General features: G+C 42.5%; 1 protein-coding gene across 2 annotated transcripts in view; it reads right to left on the reverse strand.

The window, feature by feature from the left end:
- The window catches only part of pdlim2 (PDZ and LIM domain 2 (mystique)), a 32,938-nt gene that overhangs the window by 9,153 nt on the left and 11,656 nt on the right, over nucleotides 1-12,129 (reverse strand). For both annotated transcript variants that reach the window (XM_041042907.1, XM_041042906.1), the window contains exons 4-6: nucleotides 10,286-10,355; nucleotides 9,606-9,757; nucleotides 8,441-8,504 (exon numbers count right to left, since the gene is read on the reverse strand). In XM_041042907.1, coding sequence (XP_040898841.1) covers nucleotides 8,441-8,504; nucleotides 9,606-9,757; nucleotides 10,286-10,355 — 286 coding nt within the window. The remainder of the gene's footprint in view (nucleotides 1-8,440; nucleotides 8,505-9,605; nucleotides 9,758-10,285; nucleotides 10,356-12,129) is intronic.

Raw genomic sequence — 12,129 nt, forward strand, 5'->3', positions numbered from 1 at the left:
CAGAAAACTTACTTTCTCAGTTGGCTTCTTAATACGAGCAATGGGGTCAGAGACAAAAAAAATAAACACATATTAAAAAAAAAAAAATTCAGGTATTTCTCATGAGAGATTTCTGTATAGTGTTTTTCAACTGCATTCAAGTGGGTGGGGCTGAGTTGGAACAAGGTGATGTCACCTGTTTCTGTGCTCCAATCAGAGCTGAGCAACATCTGACAACATCTCAAAATGGGATGAGAGTTGAGGGGTTTCTTAGCTAATGTTGCATTGTTTCTGTCAACCAAATTCTAAAAGCCACTTTCTGTGACTTCTTTTTTAACTGTAGTGTAAATACACTTAATTTGTCAGGATCTGATTTCAGTGAATGAATGACTAAGTGACTGGCTTAGGCTCAAGAAGAGACTTGGTGTAGGAGGGGAAAAACATGGAGGACAAACAGTCAAAACAGCCAAGAGAATCACTCTGAAACACCAACAAGCCTCCTTCTTGATTGGCCACTTCAAGACGCAAACAAACAGGAAATGGCGAACTGAAGTGAGGGCAGCTGTTTCAGATCAAGGCCCATGGGAGACGTTGGGGACAGTGCCAGTGGAGGAGCCTTCAGTCTGGCTCCATGCAAGCCACTCTGCATCATCATCATTACCACCCTGCAGCTTCAATTACAGGGCATGGGCCAGCAGCACACAAGAGCGATGCAGAGAGGAGCTTTTATTTTGGGAAACTTGGTGCTGCTGTAAGAAAGTGCTATAACTGCTTATTCACTGTCTCCACCACACACGGCTGCAAAACTAAAATGAGGCAGGGGACACCAGACATCCTGGGCTGGGTAATAATCAGAGCCGTGTACAGTGTTTCCTATCCAGCCGTGTGCATTGGTGGAGGTCCGGAGCAAAGACCTGAGGCTGACGGTAACCTACTCGTTATCCACTGTCACTGATGGCCCCTGCCTTGTAATTATGTCTGAGCGATGGTTCATTATTGTGTCCACATTCTGCAACAAATAAAACACAATCTACGGCTGAACACAGGGCATCGTTTTATATCAAAATTCATGTCATTAACATTCTTTACCTTTTTTATTGCCTCATATCCCACTGCTGCTGCTTTATGGAGGGTCTCAGACCAAAACACTGTTTGGAATAATGATATGATCAGACCTGAGGGCTGATGGGTGCAGACTGACTACATCTCCTATACACCCAGCTTCACATGATGAGCCCATTTCCTCTCTCCTACATATGCATTTTCAAGTACAGCATTTAATATACAAAAGTGGTACCTAGTTTCCTAACCTTAAGGCATGCTTAGTTTACCATCTTCTTTAACTTACTCTTCAAATGCAGCACCCAGTTCAAACTGCTGTACATGGAGTAAGCTTTAGAAGTCAAGCTCAATCTTCTCAATCCTCTATAATGCTCTCTACATATAAATTCTTGGCACAGGCTTACATAGTGCAGCGTTCAATAACATGGAATAAAGTGACAGATTTTCGTGATGCCAGTGCTAATGCGCCCCCCCCCCGTTCACCATGGCCACACTCTATTAGACTGCTGCAGATAGAAACCATATGTACAAGATTAGAGGCAAAATGAACAGCAGAGGGATGAGGACAACAGGATGACTGTGAGCATACAGTAATTCACTCTGCGCCGTTACCACTGTCAGTTATTACAGATCTACATTTAGTCTGTTACTCTCAGCCTGTGGGACTTTAGTTTCCAGTTTGCAGTCTTAATTCAATATTACTGCCTAAGGCAATGTCTCATTGCACCAAAGAGTTTACATGTATATGCTCCAAGACATGTTTGACAACAGCGTCATCATCATCGTCAGGTAACCTCATTCTGTACTGCAGTTTTAATTTGATATCCATTATTAACGTGGATAAACCTGAATGTGTGAGTTGTGAAGAACGTAATGGCACAGTGAATACTTTCAGACCCAGAGAGAAGTCAAAGCCGTCTCATGTGATCATAGTGTAGGTGGTCTGAGGGGGGACGAGGCACCCACCTACACTGCCACCAAAAGTCAGGCACACAATGAAGAATGAATAAGAGTCTGAGCGTTTATTTATCCACGAAGGGTGCTACAAGCAACACATTTTTCATCCCTATTAAATTCCCCACAAGGCTCCGACTCGAGCAGCGTATCAAGCTCATCAGACATCTGGAGTTCATTATGGTTGGACTGAAATCGCTGGACTTTATGAAACTTTTAATTTATGGTCACCCGGATGCCTCTTTTCATATGCATCAAAAAAAAAAAAAAAAAAAAAACACAAAATAAAAGAAAAAAAAACAATCAGAAGAGGTTGTATTTAAGCCAAGTGTGTGCTGATCAAAATTTTAATCAGCTGGGAGGTCTAGATATGGTACCACTTTTAACAACTGAGTGAAAATTCCCCCCATAAAAGGCTCTAATGGTTAATGAGTCCGACAGCATCACAACTGCAGTAATTAGACAGAAACCATCTGGTATGTTTCACTCTGGTTTCACACAGAGGTATAACTCTACTGCATGACATAGCACTATGACTTATAATGTAATACAATATGATGGAGCACAGCTTAATACTCACATTTCGACAGGAATTTCCATTAATGGCTAAAACATAAATCTAAACCATCGGCAAGAAATGTATTTACAGTGTCCCAGTGTAGCAGAATTATTCTTCAGCGTTAACTGCATTTGCCATTTTACCAGCTGAACAATTATGATTTATGACCAACAAATGCAGCCATAGCAACCATTACCCTAAAACGTAGGTGTTGTCCTGTGTAAAACTAGGGGAATATATGCTGACATGTCTGTTTTTGTTGGCGTGAATACACTGAGGGGCAGTTATACACGTCGTTCCCTTGACAACAACTTTAGGAATGTTGACATACTGCTCAACCACCTTCGTAAACAGCACCAACTTGTAAAAAGGCCCATCTCTCCCGGCCAACATTTGCCCATAAAACTCGCAGGGCCGAATGTCCCCGTGAGTGCGCCCGGGGGCCTGGAAAGCATGGGGAATCAAAAGTGCCCCAGTTTGCTTTTCCACTCCAGAGGAAAGAAAAACAGGCGTGCTGATCAATCAGTGGGGATGAGGGGAGGCATGCTGCCTGTGCAGTGGCCACAATGGACCCCAAGCTTAACGGCTACGAGTCCACGTGAAAAGGCCTCACACTGTCCAGTCACAGAGCTCACTGTGCAGAGGAGAAGAAGAAAACATCCCTCCACTGTGGCCACTGCCAGCATCGCTCCCCTGACACTGGCTTGGCTCAGAACCGCGCTGGCCTGCCAAACCAAACAGCCCCACTCATGTCAAACCTGAAATAGTACATCAATCCAAGCCATCATCGTCAAGGAAAAGATATGCATATCTGTGTTTAGTGCTGGAGGAGAAGCCACTACAGGTGAGCTGAATTTACTTCTACAAGTTTCCAGTCTTGAAGACAAAGAATTCCTCACTCTTCAATCAACAGTGCGTGCAATATAAAGTTTTACATTTTGACTCCATTTAAAAAACATAAACTTAGTTCTATTCCTGCGAGTCAACTCTCCGTTTCTTTTCCAAAACGATGACCACAGATTTGCACTCGAGTCCACCACAACCTCCAGAATAGAGCAGGACAAAGCCAGCCGCTGGCGTGCAGGCTGGCCTGCTGTGAGGAGAATGGCAGACAGATCTGTATGGGATAGAGGATGTATGGATGGATATTTACCACGGATTCTCTGGATAAAGAGCTTAGTGACACATGTCATACAGCCAAGGCCACTCCACCCAATTCAGCATAGAGAGGAAAAGTTTGGTCTGCACAGACCCAAAACTGAGTGTCACCCTGATGGACCTGGTCATCCTACACTAGGAGGAATATTTATAAAACTGCCTGCCTGACCCAGCACAGGATCAGGCAGCCCACTAAGGCAACCCTCAGGAACCTCAAAGTGCAGCAACTGCAAACCCAGACACGGAGCCTGGTCCTAATGGCCTAGCGACGGGTCATGTCTCATGAAAAGCAGTTTGGTTTTGGCCCTGCTCATCGCAACAAAGATCCTGTTGTGGTCACTTCTTGATGATATAAACAGATGCTCTGAATCATGACGGTGCCCGGCCAGTTCAGACACAATCTCATGCTTGGCTTCTTTTTTTTGTTGTTTTTTTTCTCCTTGGGATGGTGGTGAGCTAGTAGATACTAAATCCCATGAACATCTCCAAACTCATCATGGTATGACAGAAGAAAACTGCAGGGAACAATCATACACATAATAAAGTGCATCAATGCCACTGTAGAATCACAGATGAAAACAGCTTCTCTTACTTATTCCAACAATGTATTTCAGTAACAATGCATTTTACAGTTGCTGGTGTGTTGGTACTGTTGCTTCACTTCATGCTTCCTGTAAAAAGGACTTGAACCCACACCTTGTGATTAAAGGTCACTTTCCTTATTTACATCACCCTCCAGAGCTCTTGATCAAGATGTACTGTACAGATTTCCTGAAAAACAATTCCTTCACATGGCCAAATGTTTATGGTATGGGAAACAAAGGTCAATGCAGACACCAAGGGAAATCTGTTTTACAGTCAAATTTAAAAAAGGTAACAACAAATGCTGGATGCAAACAGGAACAAAAATCAGAATAAATCCCAGAGATACTATGCGTAATGTAAAAACGTGTAGAGAAGTCAAGGGCGTTTGTCTACGAAAGTCATAAAGTGAAGTGTCCATTTTTAAACACACAATTCTGATATGTGCATATTATCATTTGTGTGTTCTGTGTGGTGTAGCAGGCAGTTAAGACTCCATGATGAGGCACAAAGGACACTGCTGTGTTTCAGTAGCCTCTATAGGCTCAGCAGAGTGGTGTGATGGCTTAAGTACAGTTTGGGAATGTCAGCGGGCTCCCTGGTGTCCCCCCCCTCGGCCCAACCTCTTCCAGCTCCCATCACACAACGACAAGCTTTGTGACGTGAGGGAAAACGCAGCGCCAGCCTTCCACGGCCTCTGCCATCACAGCCACTATTGTACAGGGGCATTTTCTCAGGATATTCAACACCCTGGAAAATGGAGGATCCTGTTGCGCATCCCACTCTCCTCACTCAGGGAGCCAAAACAGGGGTGGAAAAGCCTTTTAGGAGCTTTTCAGAAAGGCTGATCACCTGATATAGCAGCACTCTGCACCTCTCAGGCAGGACAGAGGCCCTTGTCATGGAGGCTCCACATCTCAGCGCTCAGTGGGCTGCTGTGTTCCTGCCAGCCCAAGCAGCATAATACACAGTGTGCCCATGGCAGGCCTCTCCCCAGCCATTTCCCCACTGAGCGCTCTGAAAGAACTCCACTCACTAATCACAGCGCTGCGGCGGGAGGCTCATCACCACTTTAAAACCAGGGTAGACAACCCTTGGAGGAAGGGGTCAGCCAAAACCCCAAATTCTCATCCACAAGGCAGGATGATGGTAAACACCAAGGCCGTCAAGCAAAGACCAAGCGAGCGGTCCAAATCAGCTTTAAGACTAGAAAAAAAGTAAAACAAAACAAACCAAAAAGAAAAAAAAAAAGGGTACACAAAGCAGTGATCAAATTTCTCAAACTGCTCTCACCTCAAAGCTGATGGCTTGATATTAATTCGAACATACTGAACGACCAGTTACAAATAGTGGAGGGAAAAAAGAGCCAAGTTGACATTGGAGCGGAGGGAGACAGAAAGAATGTAATGTTTCCCGGAGGATACGAGACGATACAAACGCCAACATTAGAAGAATGAGAGAAAAGGGTGAATTTAAAAATGGTAAGGGGAATGGGAGAATGAGCGACTCCATAAATACCACAAACATGTGAGGCCGTCCCGGATGGACGGCCATGACAGGAGCGAGCTCATTCCTAGGGGCTCACTGATGAAGCTTTCAGCCACAACACAGCTCCTAATGTGTTTTTTGGTCCGCTAATACGGAAGTTTGCTCCACCAAGGTTTGCTGGCCACAGCCTCACTTATAACTCCACCGTGTGTTTCTGAATGTGGTTTTGGATTGACGAAAACATCAGCATCTGTATTTCGCAGACGCTCGCAGTGCCTTCTGTGGGAAATACTGATAAACAATGACAAACCTAGGATGTTTGCAATTTAGCCAAAGGACTGGATATTGGGGGACTCACAAGAGGCAAAAACTGAAGAAGCAGAGGCTAAACCTTCCTGACTTTTAGCTCCAAGTACACCAAATCCTACATTTCCCATAATGCAACCCAATAGGGTCTATCACTAAACTGACCCTGCCAGGTACACACTTGTCCTTTAAAACTCGACCCTCACACTTTGTTACACAGACTCTGTTGAATTTAAAGGCTCAGGAAAAACTCAACCTCAGTGACATAATTTCAGTTATTTTCTCAGAATTATATAGAAAGACATTATACAAATGTTTTCACAGAACAAGTAGTGCTTTTTGCAACAAGCTGATCTTTTTAACGTATAAAATGGTGGAGTAACCCTTTAAAAGCTCTAAAATTCATGACTGGAATTTCAAATGGTTTATTTATAATAGCTTTTCAGCCAACAGAGGTCCATGGCCCAGACAAGCTAGTTCACATCCAAGTCTAAGGACTTGACACTAAACAGCTCTATCATCTCCCGTCCAGTCTACTGTCTGTCTGCCTGCCTGCGGCATCAGTCGGCCAAGTGAACATCACACATCACACTCATGTCAGCTGAATCTGGCTAAATAGTGACCCAGTCAGAGCTGATTCATGTCTGCACACACACAGACATGTTGCACACCCTAACTGCCCTAAAACAACATGAAAGGAGACAACATGCCACGCAATTTCGCAGTTGCATCAAATTAGTTATTATTAGACGCGACTCTCTGTCTTGCATTCCTCAAGACTGCTTTTTCCTGAGACCAGATTTCAAGGCAGTCATGGCCGAAAGAAGCGTTTTCTTTCCACAAAGACTGGTCACAACTGATCATAAAAGGTAAAGACAACATCTTCAAAAGACCCACTTGGACCCCAGTTAGATCATGGACAGACTGGCTCATCTTTCTCCCAGTGTGAGAGAGATCAAAAAGTACTCTGACGCAAGCCACCGCTCTCAAAGGCTGGACACCACTGTGAGTGACAGTGCATCTGAATCCCATTTAACATGTAAACAACACAAAGAATCCCAAACTCGAAGAGAAGTTTTAAAAATGGACCTTCTCAGCGAGCGGCCTCTTAGAAGGAACGCTTGGATGTTTTGAAGTTCAAACCTCTGCATATTTATCTAACTTTGTGTTATGTCCAGAGTTATAAAAATGGCTGGAATTCCTTGTGTCATCACAAAAGGTCTTGTGTGTTTTTTCCTGCCGTCATCTCGCATGTTCTGTCTTCAGTGGGACCTATGCTTGAGACCAAGCTATTTGAGGCATAGCTCAAATAGCTCATGATGAACTTTCCCACAACATTTTCTCTCTTTAACTCACTGGAGTCTATCCAGACGCCTGAGTTCCCCCTCTTGGTTTTGGTGCTGGAATGGTAAATGAGTACAGCATAATTCAGCTGCAATCTTATGATAACCCCAAGTCTGTATTTTACCACTTCCCATATTTTACCGCTTGCTGAGACTAATGAGTCTCCATTCAGACAACTAAAGGTTAAGGCCATTGTTTTGAAGGAAAGTAATCATTTTTTTTCCTTGGAGCAGGCTCTGAATGAAACAGCTCCAGGCTGTTGTCGGGCTTAATGTCAGATATTTTCAAAGACTGACCTTTCTAGTTTATGCACTCCCTCCTATTAAAATGTCAGTCCCTCTCCGTATCCTGCCTCTGCTGTGAAGTCCACATTATAGTACACCTGAGTCCAAAAACCTTTTGCAGGGCATCCTTTGTGGCATCAGAGCAACGATTCAAGAGCAAAAGGCTAAGAATTCAGATTTGTTATTCCTACAGACTCGGGCAGTGCAGTCAAAATAAATACATCTCTCAGAGAGCTACAGAGAGAACAAAAACCTTCAAGTGTACTGTCTGAGTGAACTCAAGCCTAAAACTGCAGCTACTGATGAACTGACTTTGTGAGGACATCTACGTATTTGTCCAGTATACTGTGCTACTACTACTTCTTCAAAAAAGTATATACTCCATGCACTCAGACAGTGATCCTGACTCTTACATATCATAAAATAGTATAAAAGTATAACACGTTTTCTTTTTAAATAGAAAATCAGTTTGACCAAATTCAAACCGAGACACCTACAGCTTATTTTTCTGGTTGGTGGAAAGAGTAATTTCACGCTTGCTAAAAACCAATTGTCCCCATCCAATTAAAGACCTTTTACAGCGGGAATTCAGCTGCTTTCCTTTTACAGGGTGGACAGTTATTGACTGAACAAATGGTAAACAACTTCAGACTGAAAATCTCAAACGCCTGCTTCAAAAGCAGCAGTTACAAAGAAACAAGAAGAAGATTTGGCTGAAACCAACCTGTGACAGTGGTCTGGACAGCCTGTGACTCTTGTCCTCTGGAGACCACGAGCGCAGCTGGACACTAAAATGTAAAGACAACAGACACATATATGATTATGTTGCTTAGGTGGCTATTGTGTACAAAGTTGCAAAAGAATTAGTTGGACTGACTGAAGGCAGTACTAGATTTTTATGTGATGAGATGTAATATTTGTAACATAAAATTAGATATATCATGATACAGGGTTTTATCCGTATCACCCACATCTATAAGATTCATTCATAAAAACCATACATACTCATACTTACTCATATATTCTACTCCCAATCTGATGTTTAAACAGTTATAAAATTAACTGTAACTATATTAACTGCAAGAACAAAATCAAGTAAGTGCCGAGTGGAAGTTTCAATCAGTCCAGACAAAGCAGAAAATTTGGGTTTGAACTGTGACCTACTAAGAGCTGTCCAGGAGAGTTAACAAACGGCCATGCTCAGAGAAAGCATGGTGAATGTTCCACATTCTGCCTTTTGTTGAAGTGAATGCAAACGGTGGAATGTGATATCCTGTGCATATCCTTTGTTACTACAGTACAATCCCATGGCTCCACTTTCTGTCTGTTATTCCCATACCTATTGACTCTGAGCCTGTTGTGGAGTCAAGAGAGCACTTGTTGCAGCCTTTTGTCCAGATGTAAGCCTGTTTAAGCAGTGAATGGACGAGTTTGAGAAAACGACTGTCCATCTGAAAATGTCAAGCTCAAAAATGTCTTGAGACTTTCTCTTGGACCATGTTTGTATTTTAAAGAATTTTTTAGTCTACTCTTTCAGGCTGATTGTCCAAACTGTAATTTACAAGTAACCAGACCGCGTGTGTGTGACTTCAGACACTATAATCCTTTGCTTTCATTACAACAGCAGTGAGCACAGTAATAATGTAGGAGTGGAAATGCTGGCAGAGGGTTCGGTATCTGTCCAACAACGAGCAAGGGAATATTTAAGTTCTGCTAATGTTTTCAGCATTTTTTTTTAAATGTAACTTCCAACCAGCAGCATCACATAGCATTGCTTAGAATCAGTCATGTCTGATTTCTGTCAGATACGCAAATCAAATCTGATTTGCATGCTTGAGCATGTCGGTGCTTTGGATTGATGTCAAAAACAACAGATCAAAAAGAGCTACCTCTTGTTGATAGTGGGCGTCAGCCTCTCCCTCTTCCCGTCGGGGCTGGCTGGAGGATCTGGCGAGTAGGGCCCAGGGGACAGTGAGGCAGGGCTGGAGATGGTATACTCTCTGTAGTTCTGGTTCTCATCTCGACTCACTATTACTGCCTCCTACGAAACATCACATCAGAGGAATGTTGCTGCATTAGTATCTGTTGAATGTAATTTGATCTTAATGCTGCATTACAAGTACTGAAAGGCTCAGGTGAGAGGCATAATGGACACTTGTGAGAATGTCAGCCCGTGCATGTACACAGGAATAAAGGTTGTATCAGGTCCACAGACTTTGCAAGTCAGTATCACCATGTGCTGAGGGTGGTTCTTTGGAACTCATCATCTCAGTAAAACACAGGAACAAGCACTAAACCACTACAACATCTTGTATTGCTTCCATCTTGAGGACAGTGAAATAAACAGATATGTAATAAACAGATGTGTCGTGCATGCACTAGAGATGAAGCAGAACAGGCTGTGTAGTCAAAAGCACATTATCCAAATAAAAGCAAGCGCTTGTGAGCAATGTTGTGAAGCAAAAAGACATGGAGGATACCGCTCCGGACATCAGTTTTCCATTTGATGTCCAATAATAAAGACAAACTGCAGACAGATTAAAGCTTCTGTGGAGACTGCAGCACTGACCTGGAAGCATCCAGTGAGTTGTTCAGGGGTGCTGATGCCATTGGTCTGTCCAGGGCTGGAAGGTTTAGGTCTTGGGAGACAGAAAACCATAAAAATCAACTAAATGTCAACACTGCTAATATGGAACCATCCAAAGTTCATTTTCCATCTATGTAGCATGAGGGATAAAAACTGATCCCATCACTGCTGAATTTCAAAAACAGAAAAAAAATACAAATAAAAAAATTTAAAAAAATAAATCAACTAAGGAGGTAGTTTATTCATGTTAAATAAATAAGCAAGATGTCCACACTTGGCCTAAATGACATTTATACACATGCTGATGTACTCAAAGTATGTAATATCATCATTCAAGAACTAGCAAGGCAAATGCTGAGTGAGGGAAAAATAATCAATTTTCTAAGAGTCATACACCAAGTCTAAATGAACTTCATTTGAAGGACAGGCCAGTAAAAATAAAAAATAATTTTCTGATGTCCCTTTTGTTAGGGAACATAGCATCCAACGCTATGTTCCCATGAATCTTAGAAATTACTGCAAAAGACAAGTACTGCAGGCTCTGTCCCCCTTTTGAAATTATTCTCCTGATGGATCTCGTCTTTCCAACAAATCGCTTTTGCTTTACTCACTTAAATAGGAAACACGTTCTGTAAGCAATTCCATCATTGAATTTGGAGGGGAAAATATGGGCCATATAAGTGCTAATGCAAACACACAGTGCCCCCCTGGCTGACGGGCCAGAGGCCGACTGGCTCTTAGCTGAGCCCGGAGTAATGAGGCGCACAGGAAGGCCTGGATGCCTGTGGTAAATCACCCAGAAACACACCTCTCGTGGCCTGGGCTCCACATACTGTGTGCAGGAGAGAGATGGCATGAAGACAGAAACTGATACAGCAGCCGTAAGACATGTCTTCCCATAGGAGATATATTAATGTGGCAGGCCTGAAAAACTCATTGCTTTGAATGAGGAAATGCACGGCTGAAAAATGTTCACCTTGTACTTCAAACTTTAACTTTCCACCACGTACATCAAGGCACCTGAGGAAGCTGTGGGAGACATATTTTAAAACAGTGACCAGATCAGTGTCTAGTTTGCATTCAATGATCTGCAGTTACAGGTTTCATTTATAGAAGCATTTCTGGTCAAAATACTATCTGACTTTATGCCACAGAGATATGAAACGGATATAAATCACCACTTGAAACCCTTAGTTGATATTAGCTATTTGCAGCTGTCATGGTGAGGACCTGCCACTCACCTGCCTGAGGCAGATTCTTCAAACGTGTGCATGGTGAGAATACCTCTGAGAACTGAAATATGAAAACATGTTATACTGACCAGAGTTCAGAGGATTCAAAGCCTCAAGAAGCACTAAATTTCCATATGTTGTGTCAAGCTGTGACCAATATTTAGGATGAGGCAAGCCACGGTTTTGTAGGACTTGGTATTGTTTGTATTGTTTTCAAATTCCTGTATTTCATTTAACAAAACAAGCCAAAGTATATCTTTTGGTACTCTGTATGATACATTTTGATTGTTTTTTTTTGTTAAAAGGGTTTTGTTTTTTTTTGCAGAGCTGTTTCCTTATCCAAATCCTTAGACAGAAGCTGTTACATGTTGTAGAAATTTGGATTTTATCCATATGGGTAAAACTTACTTTACCTGACTTTTCTACTGAAGTCTGATACTTTGCCAGTTAAGTACAACGCAAAGTCAGGTTCATATGGTGTTTGTCACTGTAGCAACAGCACTTTCACACTATGTTCTGAATCGTGATAATGGTTTGTGCTTCCTGCTGGATGAATGCAGACATAAAACATTACATGCAAGCACATCACAGTAT

This window comes from Toxotes jaculatrix, chromosome 7 (assembly GCF_017976425.1).
Source record: "Toxotes jaculatrix isolate fToxJac2 chromosome 7, fToxJac2.pri, whole genome shotgun sequence".
NCBI classification, from domain to species: Eukaryota; Metazoa; Chordata; class Actinopteri; family Toxotidae; genus Toxotes; species Toxotes jaculatrix.